The sequence below is a fragment of the Myotis nattereri genome (assembly GCF_964212035.1).
Source record: "Myotis nattereri genome assembly, chromosome: 2".
NCBI classification, from domain to species: Eukaryota; Metazoa; Chordata; class Mammalia; order Chiroptera; family Vespertilionidae; genus Myotis; species Myotis nattereri.
This window is the reverse complement of record NC_138076.1, coordinates 88302918-88325149: the sequence shown is the minus strand read 5'-3', so window position 1 is coordinate 88325149 and position 22232 is coordinate 88302918. Positions and strand designations below refer to the sequence as shown.

The 22232-nt window shown below is 42.2% G+C and overlaps 1 protein-coding gene across 3 annotated transcripts in view; it reads right to left on the bottom strand.

Moving 5' to 3' along the window:
• CDADC1 (cytidine and dCMP deaminase domain containing 1) overlaps positions 1 to 18450 on the bottom strand; it is a 71401-nt gene extending 52951 nt beyond the window's left edge. For all 3 annotated transcript variants that reach the window (XM_081082787.1, XM_081082788.1, XM_081082786.1), the window contains exons 1-3: positions 18247 to 18450; positions 17235 to 17332; positions 9267 to 9341 (exon numbers count right to left, since the gene is read on the bottom strand). In XM_081082787.1, coding sequence (XP_080938913.1) covers positions 9267 to 9341; positions 17235 to 17332; positions 18247 to 18310 — 237 coding nt within the window. In that variant the 5' untranslated portion in view covers positions 18311 to 18450. The remainder of the gene's footprint in view (positions 1 to 9266; positions 9342 to 17234; positions 17333 to 18246) is intronic.
• Between the last annotated feature and the right edge of the window lie 3782 nt (positions 18451 to 22232).

Below are 22232 nucleotides of genomic sequence, written 5' to 3'. Positions count from 1 at the left end.
TTACAGATGTCGCCTTTTTTCTCATTTACCCCCTCCTCCCCACTTTACCCAGGACTTTGCGCATTATTGTCTGTGTCTAGGGTTACACACATATGCATAAAATTTCCTTGGTTAATCTCCTGCTCGCCATGCCCCCTCCCCCCTCATCTGAGATTTGACAGTTTGTTGCAAGCTTTCATGTCTCTGGATCAATTTTGTTTGTCAGTTTTTGTTCATTAGATTCCACACATAAGTGAGATCATGTGATACTTCAATTTCTCTGACTGGCTTATTTTAATTAGCTTAATACTCTCCAGGTCTCCCCATGCTGTATCAAAGGATAAGAGAAATACACGCATACACACACACACACACACACACACACTTATATATATTAGAGGCCCTGTACATGAAATTCATGCATGGGAGGAGGGGGTCCCTCAGCCCAGCCTGCATCCTCTCCAATCTGTGACCTCTCAGGGGATGTCTGACTGCCTTTCGCAATCCAGGACTGCTGGCTCTTAACTGCTCACCTGCCTGCCTGATCGCCCCTAACTACTCCCCTGCTGGCCTGATCGCCCCTAACCACCCAGGATTCCCTTCTCTGACCAGTTGCAGGTACCTGGGACCCGGGCTTCCCTCCCTCTGGCCAGCCACAGGCACCCAGGACCCGGGCCGGCTTTGCCCGGGCCAGCCACATCCGCAGGGGACCGTGGGTGGGCGGCTTCGCCTGGGCCACAGCTGCAGGCACCCGGTACCTGGGGCCTGGCGGTTTGTCCCTCTTCCGGGCCGTAGGCGCAGGAGCTGGTGCCCAGGACTGCAGGGCAGGCAGCTTGTCCCTCTCCCGGACTGCAACCTGGCTGGTCGCCATTCTTCTCTCCCCAGTGTTGAGTGTTTGAGCCCTTAGGGTGTGATGGCATTAGGGCGTGATGACCATGTGCATATTAGCTCTTTATTATATAGGACTGACTTTAGAGAGGAAGGGAGAAGGAGAGATAAAAACATCAATGATGGGAGAGAATCACTGATTGGCAGTCTGCTGCATGCCCCACACTGAGGACTGAGCCTGAAACCTGGACATGTGCTCTGACCCATAATCAAACTATGACCTCTTGGCTCATAGGTAGACACTCAACCCCTGAGCTACAACGGCCAGGCAAAAGAAACTTCTTTTTTATGGCTGCATAGCGTCCCATTGTGTAAAATGTACCACAGGTTTATAAATCCACTCTTCTACTTATGGGCACATGGGCTGTTTCCACATATGAGCTATTGTAAATAGCTTGGCTAAAAACACATCGTGCACATATTCTTTCTAATTGGTGTTTCGGGTATCTTAGGATATATTCCCAGAAGTGTGAACAAACAGCAGTTCCATTTTTAATTTTTTTAGGAAAATCCATAGTGGATGCACCAGTCTGCAATCCCACCAGCAGTGTACAAGGCTTCCCTTTCTGCATATCCTCTCCAGCACTTGTCATTTGTTGATGGTAGCCATTCTGACAGGTGTGAGGTGATCTCATTGTAGTTCTAATTTGCATCTCTATGATGATTAGTGACTGTGAGCATTTTTTCCTATGTCCCTTGGCCATCTGAATATCCACTTTGGAGAAGTATCTATTCAGGTCCTCTTCCCATTTTGTAATTGGATTGTCTGTCTTCCTTTTCTTAAGTTGAGTTACCGGTTAATAATGGCAGATATTGTAATCAAAGAAAACACAGTAACTTCCAGAGAAGCATCAAAAGTGCTTTATTTAAAGTAACGTCCATCGCTAGCTACACATTTCCCCATCTTTCAGGTAATTTGTGGATACTGTCCCAATAGAACTTTTCTTGTTTTGAGGCAAACTATTCAGAGTCCCAATTTTCCACTTCTTTGTACGTTTTGAAGTGCTGCTCAGAAAGTGTGTGTGCCATCGATCAGAACAAGTGGTAATCTGAAGGAGCAAGGTCTGGTAAATATAGCGGGTAGGTTAATACTTCCCAGGCAAGATCTTTTAACGTGTCTTTAACTGGTTTTGAAGTGTGTGATGGTGCGTCATCATGAAGCAAAATTACTTTGCTGGGTCTTCTGGAACATTCTGGTCGTTTCATGATCAAAGTATGGTTCAAATTGATTATTTTTGTCGGTAGTGATCAGTATTAACAGTTTCACCTGGTTTTAGAAGTTCATAATACACCACACCTTCCTGATCCCACCAAACGCAGAGCATTGTCTTCTTTCCCAAGCGATTTGGCCTTGCAGTCGATGTTGATGGTTGACCTGGATCAACCCATGATTTTGTGCATTTGGGATTCTCAAAATAAGTCCACTTTTCATCGCCAGTCACAATTCGATGCAAAAAAGACTTTCTTTTGTGGCGTTGAAGCAACATTTTACTGATGACTTTTTGGTTTTCCATTTGTCTTCCATTCAGTTGATGTGATACCCATTTTCCTTCCTTTAAAATCTTTCCCATTGCTTGTAAATGATCGGAAATTGTTTGCTGAGCAATGTTTAATCTTTCTGCAAGTTGTTTTTGAGTTTGACATGCATCTTCATCCAATAATGCTTGTAATTGTTGGTCTTCAAACTTTTTCAGTTGACCTGGATGTTCTTCGTCTTTCACATCGAAATCATCACTTTTAAAGCGTTTAAACCAGCGTTCACAAGTATCTTGAGATGGAGCATGTTCACCATAGCTTCCTGAAGTATACGATAACTTTTTCTTCAAAATAAAGTAATGAATTAAAACTTCCTGCAAATGCTCTTTTTTTGGCACAAAATTCAACATTTTTAAGCATAAAAATATCTATGATGTTAACACCTTCAGCAAATTTGACATATGAGGTTTTTGAAGCTTGCTGTCAATACAAAACAGCATACATATCAAATCGCATATATATCAACATATGTGTAACTATTGAAAAAAAATCCACATTATTAACTGCTACACCTAGTATTTTGGAAATTAACCCCTTATCAGATGTATCATTGACAATTATGTCCTCCCATAGAATGGGATCCCTTTTCATTGTGTTGATGGTTTCTTTTGCTGTGCAGAAGCTTTTTATTTTGAGATAGTCCCACTTCCCCACCCCCACCCCCTTTCTTTCCCTTGCCTTAGATGTATTGCTATGAGAGATGTCTGGGATTTTGCTGCCTATAGTTTCTTCTAGGATTTTTAATATTTCATGACTTACATTTAAGTTTATCCTTTTTGAGTCTGTTCTTGTGTGTGATGTAAGTTGGTGGTCTAGTTTTTTTGCGTATACCTGTCCAATTTTGCCAACACCATTTTTATTGATTTTAAAAAATCTTCATTGTTGAAAGTATTACATATTTCCCCCTTTTCCCTCATTGACCCCCTCCAACCCACCCTCACCCCCCACCCCAGGCCCTCACCACCCCCGTCTGTGTCCATGGGTTATGCATATATACAAGGTCTTTGGTTAGTTACCTCTCACCCACCCACCCTCCCCTGCCTTCTCTCTGAGTTTCTGCACTCTGTTGCATGCTTCCATGTCTCTGAAACCACTCCGTTCATCAGTTTATTAATTAAATGCCACATATGAGTGAGATCATGTGATACTTGTCTTTCTCTGACTTTTTTCACTTAGCATCATACTATCCAGGTCCTTCCATGCTGTCTCAAAGGGTAACAGATTATTCTTCTTTACTGCTGCATAGTATTCCATGGTATATATGTACCACAGCTTTTTTATCCACTCATCTACTAATGGGCACTTGGGCTGTTTTCAGATCTTAGCTATTGTAAATTGTGCTGCTGTGAACATAGGGGAGCATACATTCTTTCTGATTGGTGTTTTGGGTTTCTTGGGATATATTCCTAGAAGTGGGATCACTGTGTCAAATGGCAGTTCCATATTTCATTTTTTTAGGAAACTCCATAGTGTTCTCCATAGTGGATGCACCAGTCTGCATTCCCCGCAGCAGCATACTAGGGTTCTCTTTTCTCCACATCATTGCCAGCACTTGTCATTTGTTGATTTGTTTTTGACAGGGGTAAGGTGATACCTCATTGTCCTTTTAATTTGCATCTCTCTGATGATCAGTGACAGTATTTTTTCATATGTATCTTGGCCAACATCATTTATTGAAGAGACTGTCTTTATTTCATTATATATTCTTGCCTTCTTTGTCCAATTTTTAAAAATATGTTTTTATTGACTTCAAAGAGAAGAAAGAATAGGGGGAGAGAGAGAGAGATAGAAACATTGAAGATGAGAGAGAATCATAGATTGGCTGCCTCCAGCATGCCCTCTACTTGAGGATCAAGCTCATAACTCAGGCATGTGCCCTGACCGGGAATCCAACAGTGACCTTCTGGTTCATGAGTTGAAGATCAATCACAGAGCCACACTGGCCAGGCTCCTTTGTCAAATATTAATTGAGAGTAATGTCTTGGGTTAATTTCTGGGTTATCTGTTGTTCCATTGATCTATATGCCTGTTCTTGTGCCAGTACCAGGTTGTTTTGATTACAGTGACTTTTTTGTTTTTGTCTGGGAAGCTTTTTATTTCACCATCTATTTTGAATGATAGACTTACTCATAGAGTACTCTTGGTTTCAGATCCTTATTTTCATTACCTTGAATACTTCAGCCATTCCTTTCTGGCCTACAGTTTCTGTTGAGAAACCAGCTGACAGCCTTATGGGAGTTCCTTTGAAGGTAACAAATTGATTTTCTCTTGCTTCCTTTAAGATTCTCTTTTTGTCTTTAATTTTTTGCATTTAATTATGATATGTCTCTTTAGGGCATGGGTCTCTTTAGGTTCTTCTTGCTTGAGACTCTCTATGCTTCCTAAACTTCTGTGAGTTTTTCCTTCACCAGGTTAGGAAGTTTTCTGCCATTATTTCTTCAAACACTTTCTCCATTCCTTGCTCAGTTTCTTCTCCTTCTGGCATTCCTATTATGCAAGTATTGTTACATTTCATGTTATCCCTCAGCTCCTTAAGTTGCCCTCCTGTTTCTTTGTTTTTATATTTTTATTGATTTGAGAGAGAGAGAGAGAGAGAGAGAGAGAGAGAGAGAGAAAGATAGAAACATCAACGATGAGAGGGAATCATTGATCAGCTGCCTCCTGCACACTCCCTACTGGGACCAAACCCAAAACCCAGGCATGTGTCTTTGACCGGAATCAAACCTGGGACCCTTCAGCCTGCAGGCAATGCTCTATCCACTGAGCCAAACCAGCTAGGGCTGTCCTCCTGTTATTTAATTTTATTTTTCTTTTTGATCCTCTGATTGAGTGATTTTTTTCTACCCTGTCATCCAATTCACTGATCTGATCCTTGGTTTCCCCTAATCTGCTGTGTATTCCTTCCAATGTGTTCTTTTTCTTTTTAATTTTATTTATTAAATTGATTGCAGTGACATTGGTCACCATGAACATATAGGCTTCATGTGTGGGTTTCTATGCCAATGTGTTCTTTATTAGTGCTGTCATCATATACGGCTGGTCTTTTTTCATGGTTACTATGGAAAGGTCTTCAACAGATAGGGCAACTGCCTTCTCCCAGGAATAAACCACCTACATAGCAAAGGTTCATGGAGAAAGATGTCCTCCGCAGTGTGAGGGAATGACTCAGCACAGGCAAGTGGGGTGGCTGCCTTCCAAGCTCCAACCCTAGAGCCCCCCACCATGGACTCTCCGCACACAGCTCCAGTCCACTCTGCCCTCCCTCACTCAGCACAAGGTGAGTGGCTGAGCATGAAATTTTGTGCACTGGCACTTTTAAGTACAGGGCGTCTGCATCTCCAGCCATCTCTGGCTATCAGAGAGCAACCCTGGTGCTTTTCACAGCCAGATGTCCTGTGGGCACCTTTCTCAGTTCTGGCTCTCTGGGCTGGGGAGTCCAGTTTGGGTTTTAGACCCTAGAATTCTTAGTGGGAACCTCCCACAACTGAGATATCCCTCTGGACCTTCAGCCACTGTCTGTGGGAGCCCGTCCAGCCCTTTCGCATCTCTGAACTTCCTACCAGTCTCTATGCAGTCTCCACTTTCTGTCCTTGGTTGGTTATCAGGGTTCTCACCAGCTAGTCTTCAGTTTATTTTTCAGGGTGCTTTTCTTTATTTTAGTTGTATTGACAGTTTGGTCCTGGGTGAATGTCAGTGTAGCTTCCACTTACTCAACCACCATTTTTAATCCTCTCTGGTGTATTCTTTATTTCTACTATGTCATTCTTCATTTCTGACTGGTTGCTTTTCATAATTTCTATATTTTGTTTATGCTGTTGAGCATCCTTATAATCATTACTCTAAATAGAGTTCAGAGTCTTTGCTTATATCCATTTCATTTAGTTCTTCTTCTGGAGAATTCTCTTGTCCTTGCATTTGGGGGTTGTTTCTGTCTCCCCATTTTGGCTGCCTGTTGGGTTTGTTTCTATGTATAGGTTAATCTGCTATGACTACCAGTCTTGGTAGGGTGGCCTTATGTAGTAGTTGATCTGTGGAAACCAGTAGTGAAGTCTCCCTGATCACCAGACCTGGGTGCTCTAATGTTCCTGTGTGCGTTGTGTGGGCTCTCCTGTTGTACTTGAATCTTGATTGCTGTTGTCTCATTCATGTGTGGGTTCGACCCTCAGGCTGGCTGAGAGTGAGGCCCAATTCCCAACACAGCACGCAGACTGCTGTGCAGGTGCTTATCACATGAAGTAGCATTCACCTCAGCAGTGTTTGGAGCCTGCCAATATCTCCCTGGTGATATGAAGCTTTTTGAATCCTGCTCTGTTGTCTGAAGCTGACCACTGGGTTTATTGGTTTTGGACCTCTTCAAAGAGTCTCTGGTACAGGCCCATGTCAGACACTATTTGTGACTAGCCCTGAGTACCCTATTTGAAGCTATCAGCGATCCACAGCTGTGATTCCCTCTGCTGGGGCTGGGTGCATTTGGAAAGGACCAAGATGCACACTAAGGTCTACTTTTGCTAGCCCCACGTCCAGAAACAGATCCAGCACAGACTCAAAGCACCCAGAGATCTGCTCCTGCCTGCAGGTTGATTATTAGTCTCAGTCACTTAATGAACCTCAGGCTGTAGACCACAGGGTACAGTGAGGGTTTCCAATGGCTGGGGCAATTGCTTCCCCCCACGCTATAGCTGCCTTGGCAGTAAAGTTCTGCGTGAGAAAGATGGCCTCTGAAGTATGGAGGAATGACTCAGCACAGGGATCCAGGCGGCTGTCCTATCAACTCTGTACCCTGAGCCACCAACCCCGAATTCTCCTCACACAGCTCTAGTCGACTGTCCTCCCTCTGCTGAAGCCCAAGGTGAGTGGCTGCACATAAAATTTTGTGCATTGGCCCTTTAAGAGGGTGCCTGCTTTTCCAGCCATCTCTCCCTGGTAGACAGAAGCCCCATGGCTTTTCACAGCCAGATGTTATGTGGGCACCTTTCCCAGTTCTGGTTCTCTGGGCTGGGGAGCCTGGTTGGGGGTTTAGACCCTAAACTTCTCAGGGGAAACTCCCCACAGCTGAGATATCCCTCCCGAACTCAACTGATGCCTGTGGGAGCCCAGCCAGCCCTCTCGCAACTCCACAATTCCTACCAGTCTCGATGTGGCCTCCTCTTTACATCTTTGGTGATAAGGGTTCTCTTCAGCTAGGCTTCAGTTGGTTATTCAGAATGATTTTTTCTATATTTTAGTTGTAATTCCAGTTTGGTCCTGGAGAATGTCAATGTAGCTTCCACTTAATCCACTGCCATCTTGGAATCCTCTATTTATCACATTTTTGTCTAGAGTTCTTTTTACCTCAGGAAAAAAAGAATATTTTTTTTCATTCTGTTTCTAGCTAAGGCCAAATATCAAGTTTGAGACAAAAAAAATTTTTCCATCTCAAACTTAAAACAAAGCAAATAAAAGGCTAAGTTGCATTCCATTTTGGTACCTTCACTTACTACAACTCCCAGAAACTCCCAGAAGACTAAATCTTTTGAGTGAATCACTATTCTGCTGCCTGATTTTAATTCACCTCACTCACATCTTGGCAAGTCATCTATTAGCCCTAGTCACAGAGTTTTATATTAACACATAGATAAAAGAGGGCAGTCTGTTTTGTATATGAACTTAAAATGGTGAGTCACTACTTTTTACCTTTGGTTTTCTTATAATATAATACATCTAAATATTCTGAGACAAATTATTTCTATACTTTGTTAGGCATTTTAGAAAATCCCAGGAATGTACATCAGAATCATCAAGGTCTTTTAAAAATATACGTTTTTTTCTCCACTCCACATCTGATGAATCAGGATCTCTCTGGAAAATGCAAGAGATTAAATAACAAGGAAAAACTATACAATGTTAAAAAGAACAGGTTCATCTTGTCAGGTCAGGGCTTTGATTCGATCCCACCTGGAAGCCAGTAAGTTAGCCTGCTACTGTTTCATGGATCCTGGCAGAGACACGAAACTCAGACAAAAGATTATATCACTCATAGCTAAGCAAGCAGCATGAGCATCATGTTTGTGATGGTTTCCTCTGCCCGCAAATCCCATGTGGGTCAGGCAGAGCAGCCCAGGTAGATTCCTGGACACAAAGTAGGTTATGTTCTAGGAGAGGAACACTGCGCTTGGGGATTCTGTTGTTTTATCCAGACAGCAAGCAAACACACACTTGTACCAAGAGGGAGACATTACCTCAACCCTCAAGGTCGCTTGTTGCAAATGCAACTCCTAGAAATGAACGAGGTAAAGAGCAGTTTGGGCCTTGAATTATTTAAACCAGCAAGATGTGGGAATTTGAAAGAACCATGGAAGTGTCTCAACACATGAACTATTATGGGAATGTGTCAGGAGTTAAAGATGGAAAATTTTGTTGAAAAGGAAGGTGTAGGAGCATACTATAGACCAGTGATGGCGAACCTATGACACGCGTGTCAGAGGTGACACGCCAACTCATTTTTTTGGTTGATTTTTCTTTGTTAAATGGCATTTAAATATATAAAATAAATATTAAAAATATAAGTCTTTGTTTTACTATGGTTGCAAATATCAAAAAATTTCTATATGTGACACGGCACCAGAGTTAAGTTAGGGTTTTTCAAAATGCTGACACGCCGAGCTCAAAAGGTTGCCATCACTGCTATAGAACAATGTTTTTTACAAAATAGACATGTATAATCCTGTAAATGCACAAAACATTTTTAGAAGAGTATACAAGAAACTCCTTTGGAAGTGGTAATAGGGAATTTGAGTATAAGAGGAAGTTTTATTCCACTTTATACCATTCCTTTTGCTTTATTATGAACATATATGTCTTATTTAGAAATCATAAAAATTCACCTGTTTTTTGTCAGTAGATACTCTGGCCATCTCTTCATTATCTCCTAAGTGTCCACACTTTCCCTCTTCCTTTTCCTAATTAAAAGCAGATTAAGGGGGGGGGGGGGAGGTTAATACATAAGATGTATGATTAATTCTATATATTCTATTTCAAAGCCAGTTTCCTTGCCTTTGGACCATTCTTTTTATTTTCTTTTTTTTCCCTTTTTCCTTTTTTCCTTTTCTTTTTTTTTAATTGATGAAACTCTGCATTGACTTCCTGCTTTATTCAGGTTCATGTTCAGACTACTTAACCTAATAAGCTAGGCCTTTTTATTCTGGCCCCTGCATGCTTTTCCAAAACATTGAAGGACTGGAAATTGTAGTCAAAAAATACAATTCTGTAGTTTAAAATTTTAGAGTTGGACAGTTTTGAGCAATGGAAAAGTCCAGAGTATGGCCATGGCTAAGCAGGACTAAAGGGGAATAGTGGAAAATTAACTGGATCTGGGAAGAAACTATGTAACAAAAGCATTAGATGTGAATTATGGTAGATGGAATAATGATCACCCAAAGGCCTTCCTGTTCCAATCCCTGAGCCTGTGGCTGTTAAATTACCATGGCAAGGTTGCAGATGGAATTAAGGCTGTTAATTAATCTGACCTTGAGATGAGGAGATTACCCTGGATTATGTGGGTAATAACAAGGATCCTCATCAGTGAGAGGGAGGCAGGAGAATCAGTGTCAGAGTGGTGCAACATAAGACTTAGCCTGGCCTCTACTGGTTTTGAAAATGGAGGAAAGGGTCCATGATCCAAGGCATGTGGCAGTCTCTAAAAGATGGAAAAGGCAAGGAAACGAATTCTTCCAGAGCTTCCGAAGGAATGCAGCCTGCCAACATTTCTATTTTAGCCCAGTGAGACTCATTTCTGACTTCTGACCCCCAGAACGTTAAGATAATAAATGTGTGTTGTTTTAAGCCACCAACTCTGTGGTAATTTGTTACAGCAGCAACAGGACTAAGGTAGAGATGTCCATAAATCTAAAAGTAAAACAGTAGAAAGTTTTGAGGCCCAGCTGGCATAGCTCAGTGGTTGAGCACCAATCAGGAGGTCACAGTTCCAGGGCATACTCCTGGCTGCAGGCTCGTTCCCCCATGTGGGGGGTGAAGGAGGTAGCCAATCAAAGATTCTCTCTCATCATTAATGCTTCTATCTCTCTCTCCCTCTCCATTCCTCTCTGAAATCAATAAAAATATATTTTTAAAAAATGAAGTTTTGAGCCAGGGACCAAACTCCTTTATTTATAAGTCAATTCAACAAATATGTATTGAACCCTTGCTATGTGTCAGCCACAGACCTAGTTGCTCAGCACACAGCCCTTACAGAGCTTATGATTTATGAATACAGGTACCGACTATGAAGTGAATAGATAATTAAGCCAGTGTGATAAAGCAGAATTCTGTGAGCCCCAAAGTAGGGGAGATGTGTAAAAAATTGGAGAAAGTTTGAAAGTTGGAATGGCAAACTTGGTAAATATTAACATCGTAGTCTATGAAACAAACGCTGGATGCTAGAAAAGGAATGGCATCTAAGAAGTTTACAAGAAAAGCCATGTCCTGGGAATGGGGTTTGTGTTCAAACAGGACAGAAAGTAGAAGTGATGATATTGGTAGTGAAATGGGGTGTGGATGGTAGGAGTGGTGATGATTATATGAGTGACAATAATAACAGTACCTAACATTTGCTGAGTGTGTACCACATACCAAACCCTATATCATCTCGTTTAATCCTCACAACTTTACAAAGTAGCTACTATTGTTCCCATTTTACAAATGAAAAAATTGTGACTGAGATTAAATAACTTGAACATAGTCACACAGCTAATAAATAGATAACCCAGGATCTGAACCCCAAATCCATTCTCTTAATCATTATGCTACACTGATTCTGTTCTGGAAAAGTACAGTAAGACCATTAATAATGAAAACAGGAAGGCAGAAGACAAAATGGGAAGAGATGGGAGAAAGGGACAATATGAATTATGCAGAGAAAAAAAATGAGAACACTGCAGTTATTCTAATTCTTATACTAAAGTAATAATCAGGTAATTAAATACTTTAACTTAACTAAAATGAAAAACTATGAATCAAAAGGAGAGGTAATTTTTTTTTAAATGACAGCCATTTTCAATAGTGCTTGATTTCTATTCCAAACTTTTGTGTTTCTCCCTCCTCCCCCTCCAGAATTCTCATAAACAATACTTTCTCTCCCACTCATTTATCTAGTTTTGGACTGGATTCTTTTTTCTTTTTTTTAATCCTCACCTGAGGATATGTTTTTTATTGATTTGAGAGACAGAAACATTGATCAGTTGCCTCCCATACATGCCCTGACCAAGGATTGAACCCACAACCTTTTGGTGTTCAGGACAATGCTCCAACCAACTGAGCCACTGGCCAGGGCTGGACTGGATTCTTAAAAAGTATTAGTTTTCATACTTGATATATATACTTCGCTGAAAATCCCCAAGGAGCATCCATACAGTATATATATTTGACAACCTAGAAAATCTCGATATCAGCTATCCTGTAGTTCACCTTTTATCCACAGGGGATATGCTCCAAGACCCCCAGTGGATGCCTGAATCCACAGAGAGTACCAAATTCAATATTTATTATTATGTTTTTCCTAAATACACATACCTATGATAAAGTTTAATTTATAAATTAGGCAAAATAAGAGATTAATGACAATAATAAAACAGAAAAATTATAACAATATACTATAATAAAAATTATGTGAATATGGCATTAAATAAGGGTTATTTGAACACCAGCACTGTGCTACTGTGATAGTTGATCTAATAAATAAGTTGGCTAATGGCTAACAGGCAGGTAACATGTAGCTTGGATTCACATCCAGGGCAGGATAGAGCAGAATGACATGAGATTTTATCACACTACTCATAACAGCATGCAACCTAAAATTTATAAATTGTTTTCTTCTGGAATTTTTCATTTAATATTTTTGAGCTGGGACTGACTATGGGTAATTGAAACTATAGAAAGCACAACCGTGGGTAAAGGGTGACTACTGTGTTTAGAAGTGGTTGTTAGTTAATAACACACTAAGGCTAATACAAATTACAATTTAAACGTCCAGTAATAAGGGAACAGACATGGTACATTGATACAGTGGACTGTTAGGCAATCATTAAAATGGTAATAACAAACACATACTGAAATATAAACATACATATATAGTACACTAATACATATTAAAAAATTAAAATGAGCTCAAATATTGATATAAAAAAAGCTTCTTCAAAATAAGTACTCGCTCTGGCTGGGTAGCTCAGTTGGTTAGAGCATTGTCCCGATATGCCAAGGTTGCAGGTTCTATCCTGGGTCTGGGCACATGTAAGAGTAAACCAGTGAGTGTATGAATAAGTGAAGAATAACAACATCGATGTTTCTCTCTCTCACACACTCTTTCTCTCCCTCTCTCTCTCTAAAATCAATCTATAAAAATTTTTGAAAAATCAAAATTGGTGCTCAATCTCTAATGAAAAGATTCAGAACATACCTCCCCGAGGTGTGACACTTTGGCATGTAAATTATTCTGAGCTGAAAGCAATCGAGACTCTCATGAGAAACGTTTACCTCACTCCTGAAGAATTTAAAATAGGGGCCCTGTCCATACTACAAGTTATCACCAGAAATAATTGTTATGGCCAATCCATAGGCAGTGCAAACCTCTATTACTGAACATCTCTTACCATTCCGAGAATGACCTTCCTCCCCTCTAAAGACCCAAGGTGCCTTAGGGCATCCTTAGCTGAGAGTATCATATATACCTCATTTTCCTGAAACTCTCAAGTATGTGGGGTTCTCCTATATATGTAATTAGATTTGGCCATCTTCTCTTATTAACCTGTCTCGTGTCATTTGATTAGAACAGCTGAAAGAATGTAAAAGGGCAGAAGAAAGTTTTTACCTGCTTCACACTAACAAACCCAGCTGTTTATATGCATTTTTAAAAGTCTTACATTTTTAAACACTTGTTTATAATCTGTTAAAAACAAATTTTATTTGCAAAAAAAACCAACAACACACAAATAAACAAAACAAAAACCCAAAAACCAACAGCCTGACTGAAAATCTTCGACTTACACAAAATAATAATAAGCTATCAAGAAGTAAAAAGAATAAAGGACTTCAAAACCATGAAGAAAATAAAGAGCATTCTCAAAGCCATAAAGGATATGTAGAGCCAGGGCAGAGGTTGGGGGAGTGGTTGACAAATAGGGAATAAAAATTCATAACATTATTAATAATGTCTTACTATTTATAAAGCATTTCACATAGAAATTAGAAAACTATTCCAACTATATTTTATCATAAAAAGCAAATTCCCTGTATACACACAGACCTTACACCCTTCACAAAAGCTAACTCAGAACGGATTATAGACCTAAATGTAAAATGCCAAACTACAAAACTTGAGAAGATAACATAGCAGAAAACCTAAATGACCTTGGGCATGACCATGATTTTTTAGATACAACACTAAAGGCATGATCCATGAAAGAAACTAATGATAAACTGGACTTCATTAAAATTATAAATTGTACTACAAAAGACAATATCAAGAGAATGAGAAGACAAGCCATAGACTGGGAGAAAATATTTGTAAAAGACACATCTGATGAAAAATTGTTATCCAAATATATGAACAACTCTTTAAACTCAACAACAAAACAAACAACCTGACTGAAATATAGGCCAAAGACTTTAACAGGTATCTCACCAAAGAAGAGATACGGATAGCAACTGTATCCACCACAACATATAGCGAGGAAATGCAAACGAAAACAACAATAAGATACCACTACAAGCCTATTAGAATGGCCAAAATCCAGAACACTGACACCAAATGCTGAGGAGGGTCTACAGCCACTTTGGAAGACAGTTTGGCGGTTCCTTACAAAACTTTACATACTCTTACCATACAATCCAGCAATCATGCTGCTTGGTATTTACCCAAAGAACATGAAAACTTACGTCCACACAAAATCTGCACACAGACGTTTATAGCAGCTTCATTCATAATTGCCATAACCTGGAGGTAACCAAGATATCCTTCAGTAGGAGAATGGATAAATAAACTGTGATACATCCAGACAACGGAATCTTATTCAGTGCTAAAAAGGACATAAAGAAATCTAAAATTCATATTGCTAAGTCAGCAATTTTCAACCATTTGGCATGGGCATAGTTACCAGGAACACAGCTGGAAAAGGAAGTTACCTAAGCCTTAAAATGGAAAATTCCAAAAGCCTACCTTTTTCAAAAAGCCCACCTTTTCACACAAGCCTGCTTTGTCCCCAGCTTATAAAAGGAGCCAAGCAGAGATCCCCCACACCACCACCAAACCCCAGTCAGTTCAGAGGACCTTCCTTTCCTCTGTGTTGTCCACCTTGTCCTTAAGCATAAGTTTAATATGATCTGTCTGGAAATTTCCTTTTGATTTCTAGCTTGGGGAACCCAAGAACCCCAATGCTGAAAAGAACTCCACCCAACTTCACCTTCTGACATGTGAACCACAAATTCTCACTCCTCCAAGCTTTTCCATTTGGAGTCTCCTGGCTTGGCAAATGTAGAGGAGAGACTAACCCATGACATGTCAGAAGACTGCCTGACGGTAACTCATGCTCATGCTACATAATAAGCATCCCTCCCCTGCCTTCTGCTACATGCTGGTTCCTGGAACAGGCTGTTGTCCTGACCAAACATGTAATTTCCATACCTACTTGTACCTATAGCTATCACCCCTTTACCTTATATAATTCTCTGGCACCTGCCAAGTAAAGTAGCGAGGGGACTCATTTTGTAGCGCAGTCGCCCAAGACATACCTCATATGTATGTTTCCCTTAATAAACTCTCCTAGTTACCAGACTGGACTGACCAGCCTCTTTCTTCAGTCTTTCCCTGTTCTCTATTTCCAGAGGTAGATTTTCAGTCTCAGGGTTTTCACTGGGTCTGCGTGTATGAACAGTAAAAACCTACTTACTCTTCATGTCTCAGTACAAATGCAACCTGCCCGATGGATCCTTCCCTCACTTCCCTATTTAGAGCCCGCCCCCCTCTTCAGTCTTGGTAGCATGTCTGCTGGTATTTTGTACTTGACTCCACCATCTAATTGTACCTTCACTGTTTAAATCCCTAGTATTTGTCCCCATTAGAAAGTAAGGACTATGTTCTATTCTTTCTGTATCTCCAGTGCCAATACACAACTTCATCCACAGTAAAAAAGACATCAAAAAAGAAAAAAAGCCCGACCAGTGTGCTCAGTGGTTGAGTGTGACCTATGAACCAAGAGATCACAGTTCAATTCCTGGTCAGGGTACATGCCCGGGTTGTGGATTCGATCCCAAGTGGGGGCAGGAGTCAGCCAATCAACGATACTCCCTCATCATTGATGTTTATATCTCTCTCCCTCTCCCTTCCTCTCTGAAATAAATAAAACATTTTTTTCAAAAGAAAAAGAAGATGGTTATGAATGACCTCATGAGAGTACTGTGGGAATTTAAGGATTTGCAAGTCTTTCTATGGAAAACCTGAAGCAACCTTTTAGCAGAATTATTGGCAAGTCGGAAACTTCAATAAGCATTGCAGAATACAATAATTTTATAAAGGGGGGGCTGATGCTTAAAAAAAGATTGAAGGAAAGCACCAAAATGTTAAAACTGATGTGGTTAGAATGGTGAGAAACCACAGGTAATCTCCCCCCCTTTCCTGTTTCCAGAAATGTTTTAAATACTTAACCTAAACTATTTCCATAATGACTGTGGCTCCTTAAAAATTAATGACAACATTCTAAACTTCCAAACCTACCAAATCAGAATGGTGAGAACCATGCCACTCCATACATAGAGGAAAATGATGAGAACATAGCACTCTGCGACACTCAGGGTAGGAGAAAGAAAAGATGGAAGCTGTATATACTTATAACACATTGGCTTGACTTACGAGTTTAATTCGTTCCGTGACGGAGCTCATAACTCAAATTACTCGTAAGTCAAATCAAAAGTGAACGAGTGAGACACGTGATGCTGGGCTGCTGATGTGGCGTTCACTGTGACGTTCGCTGCTCCAACTAGCGGTGGGGTATCTGAAGCTGGCTCGTAACCCGAATTTTAGCTCGCAACTCAAAGCAAAAAATCGGCTGAGAGACGGCTCGTATCTCGAAAAACTCATTAGTCGGGACACTCGTAAGTCAAGGCCCCACTGTATATGATTACTAGAGACCCAGTGCACAAATTTGGGGGGGTACGGGGGGGGGGGGTTTGGGGGTGCCCGACTGGCCAGGGGGAGGGACCACGGGAGGCTGTCCAGCTGTGGGAGGTTGGCTGTGGGAGCACGCTGACCACCAGGGAGCAGCTCCTGCTTTGAGTATCTGCCCCCTGGTGGTCAGTGCACAGCCTAGCAACCGGTCATTTGGTCGACCAGTCGTAACAGTCACTTAGGCTTTTATATATAGAGATTCTTACAATATATTCCTAACCTGTTTTGATCATCTCTTTGGAGATCCAAAATAAGAGACTACTTACTATTAAATGGAACAATAGGTAATTCATCAATTACCTTTTACAATAGTAGATGCTAAGAGTTATACCAGGTAAAATAAGGCATGGTCTCTATCTTCAAGTAATTTACAGGTTGGTGGGAGAGGGGAACTACCCAGATGAAATGGGAACAGTAATTGTTCTATTTATAGTCATAAACAGTAACTGTTCTATATTTAGATTGGAAAGATGAGCTGTTAGAGCTACAAGTTACAAATGTCACACTAAATCACAAACATATTTTGCAAACTAAGTTTTTTTTAGTTTTGTTTTTAAGTGTGACAGAAACTGGAGCAAATCACATCTGAGATCATAGCTTTTCTAAATGGTTGGAATTATCTAAGGAAAAAAAAATATACCTGAGATTTTTGTCTTTGGCCTTCAACTGCTGGGAAGAGCTCCATCCAGAGGCTGAGCAGGGTAAAAAGGTTGACTTTAGAAAGCCTTGGTATTTGACCTACAAAAGAGACAGCAGGCACTTTAAAATGTTGCTGATGAAAATATGAACTAAGCTCAATGCCACTGGGGTGCTTGAAGCTTTATCTCAACTGCTTTAGCGGGAGGAAAGGAAAAATAAGAGGACAAGAGAATCCAAGTGGTTTCTTAACAGGAAACCCGCCACCATCTCACTTGAGATGACCTCCGCCAGCACTTTCCAAAGTTGGGGCCTCTTTCTCCAGCCCTCACACAGCGGGGGTGGGGGTGCGAGCTTTGGGAACAAGCCAAAGGGAGTTATGACAAGTCCTTGCATCTAATGTCATCACAGATCAAGCTTTTCTTTGGATTGTGGCGTTGCAGCAAGGGCAGTGGTTACAACCTGGTACTGAAAACGCGGTGACCTTTGAGGGTAAAGCAGTTGAAGCAGTGGTTCTCAACCTTCTGGACCTTTAAATACAGTTCCTCTTGTTGTGACCCAACCATAAAATTATTTTCGTTGCTACTTCATAACTGTAATGTCGCTACTGTTATGAATCGTAATGTAAATATCTGATATGCAGGATGGTCTTAGGCGACCCCTGTGAAGGGGTCGTTCCACCGCCAAAGGGGTCGCGACCCACAGGTTGAGAACCGCTGATAGGAAAGTGTGACATGTGGTTAATTTGGAAATCAAGTCAAAAGCGCGGCTCGTCAGGCCTGGAGATCCCAGCCCTGGGCCCAGGGAGGAAATAACGGAGGGAGGGAGGCGGGCGCGCGACTTCCGAAGCGGGTGCAGCCAGGCCCGGGATCCCGCCGACCAAGCAGGGGCCGCCAGCAGGCACGAGACGTCCCGGGGCAGAACTGCAGCGACGGGAGGGCAGGGACCTGGAGCCGATCGGCCGCAGCCACACCGGGCAGAGCAAACCGCGCGGAGGGGCGCGGGCGCGCACTCACCGGTCATGCTGTCAGTCTGGGTGCTGACTGACCGCCCGGCCCCCGTGATCTCCAGGTTTTGCATCTGCCCTGCTTCCTTCCACCCAAGCCCCGCGGCCTCCGCAGCCCCGAACACCCTCGCGGTTAGGCATGATCTTGGCGCCACATACTCCACCCCCCTCCCCGGCGCAGCCCGGCAGCAGCCCGCTCGCAGCAGCCGGATGACGCAGAAGCCGCCCGCCACTTGGGGCGCTTCTGTGACGTCAGAACAAGGCGGGGACATCGTGACGCGGGGCTGTCCCTCCAGTGCCCACCGGGTGGGTCGGAAGCGCGAAGCGGTCACTCTGTTGAGGCCGGCTTTGGCTGTCTCTTCGGTATTTGGCTGCCTTGGTTGGTTTTGCCGAAGGAAGGTTGCTTGAGGATGTCTTGGTTTGAAGTCGCAGCTGCGTCATGGGCCGGGCTCAGGCTTGAGATTTGGGGTCAGAGAAGTTATAGAAATGGAAACCTCCCAAGGGGGGGGGGGGGTACAGGGGGGGCGGGAGGGTATTTGTCATTTTGCAGAGTGGTGCCTGTGCTTAGAGGGATCTGGCAAAAGGAAAATTACTTTGAATTTCAACAACATGTTACTGTAGATGCAGTAGATGCGGGAGAAGGAGGCTCATGGTTGAGCATCAGGACCTATGACCCGGGAGGTGGAGGTTGGACTCCCAATCAGGGCTCCATCCCCAGTGTGGGGTGTGCAGAAGGCAGCCAATCGATTCTCTCTCCTCATTGTTTTTATCTCTCCTCTCCCTTCCTGTCTGAAATCAATAAAAATACATATTTTTTTTTTTTTAAAAAAAATGGAAACCTACTCTGCTCTATCTGTTATGGTCAAGGTCTTAGAGAATCACCAAAGTGAAAGGGGTGGGAGCTGGGGGTCCAGATAGTTGTTAACATCAGAGATTGGCCGGTGCCAGGACCACCCTTGGGATGTTCCGCTTTGTGGACCTTGAGAAGGAAGAACCTATAGAGAAGGGCTCCTGGTGGCCAACTGGGCTTAAATTTAAAAGCAGAGCCTAGCAGCCATTTCCAAACAGGGGCTGCTTGGGGGGAAGCCTGCACTGAACTGCCTTCCTACACTGTGTTCCCACCACCAGAACCAGCCCTTATAAAGGAGTTCCTGGAATTGTATTTCAACCAATAGGACTAAGACTTTCCCCATCCAATCAGTGCTCTGCCGCATACCATTAGCATCTTCACTGTCCAATCAGGACATTACTTTTTGGGGATAATCCAACTGTGCTGATTTGAAGTCCTCATTTGCAATCAGGGACCTGGGGCAGGGACTTCTGTCTATGTAAGTCAGCTTCCCTCTGGCTGAGAGTGCACTTGCCCTTTCCACGGAAGACTGAAGACTGATTTTTTTTTTCAGCTGGAACTGAAACACCTTGCCACTTCATAATTGAGCTTTAATGCTATTGACCTGTTCCACAGCACAGCTGTATTGCAATTGAGCTATCTGCATTGCATAAAGTTTCCTTGAACACACCTCAAATTGGAGATTCCTGTTGACATTCAATTGGCATCAAGAGACGACACTGATTATCAGGAAGTTAAGGGTAGGCAGTAGCAAGTGGGCCCTGGAAAATCTGAGAAGTACTTGACGTTGTAGATTTGTGCCCTAAGCATTTTATTTTACTTTATAAGTGTCCCAGGCCCTCCCTCCTCGCGACTCATTCTGTTATCACAACTTGAAATACTGACAAATAACATGGCATTACAACTGATTTTTTTTAAAGAAAAGTTGAATGCTATTAAAGTACTTGGTAAAGGACTGAAGTGAGACTCTTCAGTGTTGATGGGTATGGCTGTGGTTCATTAATTTTTACAGCTGTAGAATACCACAATTTATCCATATTTGAGCTGTGGATGAAAATGGGCCACGTGCTAACCTGACTAGCTCAGGGAAGGCCTGTGTGGTGGCCTTGCAAACCAAGAGCTAAAGTAACCACAAAGGATGGTCTGAAATGAAAATTTTAATTAAAAAAGTTTATGGTGGGTAGTCATATCCTAGGCCTGTATTTTCCCTGACAAAGGTCAATCTTTACCTTAACTGAGCCTATTATCTTTTTGTATCTACAGTAACATGTTGTTGAAATTCAAAGTAATTTTCCTTTATCCAGACCCCTAAAAGCACAGGCACCACTCTGCAAAATGACAAATACCCTCATTATTATTGAGTTAATTGTTGACTTTTAACTATCCTGCACCCATCTAAGTAAAAGATGTATGTGTCTATCATTTTACTTTTTATCCAATCCCAGAAGTTTCTCCACTTTGTTTTCTCCTGCCTCCCTAATATATCACCAGTAGATTTCATGTATCCCACTTACATCTCCTCTTTTGATTGTAATGTACAAAATAAGATGCAAAACTCCCATTCTCTAGAGCATTATCTCAATCCATTGAGATTCTGCTTCCTGGCAATTGTTGACAGTTTGGCTCAAATAAACTCATAAGAGTTCTTCACAGGTTTGAATGTTTCTTACATTAACAGAGCTAAGAGACATTTGGACCATCTCAAGCTTTATGCTATTGCAAACAATGCTGCTATACACATGTTTGTACATGTTTCCTTATCCTATATTCCTATATAATAAAAGGCTAATATGCAAATTGACTGAACGGCAGAACGACCAGTTACTATGATGTGCACTGACCACCAGGGGGCAGGCGCTCAATGCAGGAGCTGCCCCCTGGTAGTCAGTGTGCTCCCACAGGGGGAGCGCTGCTCAGCCAAAAGCCCTGAGCTCTTTGCTGGTGAGTGCAGCAGCAGTGGTGGGAACCTCTCCCGCCTCCGCAGCAGAGCTAAGGATGTCCGAATGATGGCGTAGGCCCGCACCTCGGCAGTCAGACGTCCCCCAAGGGCTCCCGAACTGTGAGAGGGTCCATGCTGGGCTGAGGCACCCCCCCCCCCGTGCATAAATATCATGCACCGGGCCTCTAGTGTTCTTATAAAAGAGTTTCTTTAGAGACTATACTTATAAGTAGAATTTTTGTGTTGCTATTATCAATTTATGAAATAAAGCTGAAAAGCTTTTCAAAGAGATTAGACCAATTTATATAGCTTATGTCCCCATGGTTCAATTCCAGGTCAGGGCACATGCCCAGGTTGTGGGCTCCATCCCCAGTGTGGGGTGTGCAGGAGGCAGCCAATCAATGACTTTCTCTCATCACTGATGTTTCTCTCTCTCTCTCTCTCTCTCTCTCTCTCTCTCTCTTTTCTCTCTCTCCCTCTCTGAAGTCAATAAAAATATATTTTTTTTCATAATGGGCAAACAACTTGAATAGTCACATCATAAAAGAAGGTATACAGATGACAATTGAGCATATGAAAAAAAAAAGGTTCACCATCATTAGTAATTCAGGAAATGCAAATTAAAACCATGATGAGATACCACTGTATACCTATTATAAAAGTACCGACAGAACCAAATGCTGGCAAGAATGCAGGGCAGCTGGATCTCTCATATGCTGCGGATAGGAATATAAAATGGTATAGCCACTCTGGAAAACAGTTTGACAGTTTCTTATAAAGTTAAACATATGCTTATCATATCACCCAGCAATCACATTCCTGGGTCTTCATTTTAGAAGAAGAAAACTTATGTTCACATAAAACTCTATACATAATAAATGTTCATAGAAGTTTTATTTGTAACTAGAGGCCCAATGCACGAAGATTCGTGCGAGACTGGGCCTTCCTTCCCCTGGCTGCTGGCACCGCCTTTGCTCTGGCCCGGAGCCACTTTTCCACCTTCACTCCGGCCTGAAGCCGCCTTTCTGTCTTTGCTTCAGCCCAGAGCCGCCTTTCTGCCTTCTCACGCTGCCCAGAGGCCCGGAGCAGCTGGGGTGGTGCAGAACACCTGTGTTATCGCCATGGCGACAACGCAAGCATCCCGCCCCACCCCCAGCCACTTGACGCCTGTGTATGCAAATTAACCCACCATCTTTGTTGGGTTAAT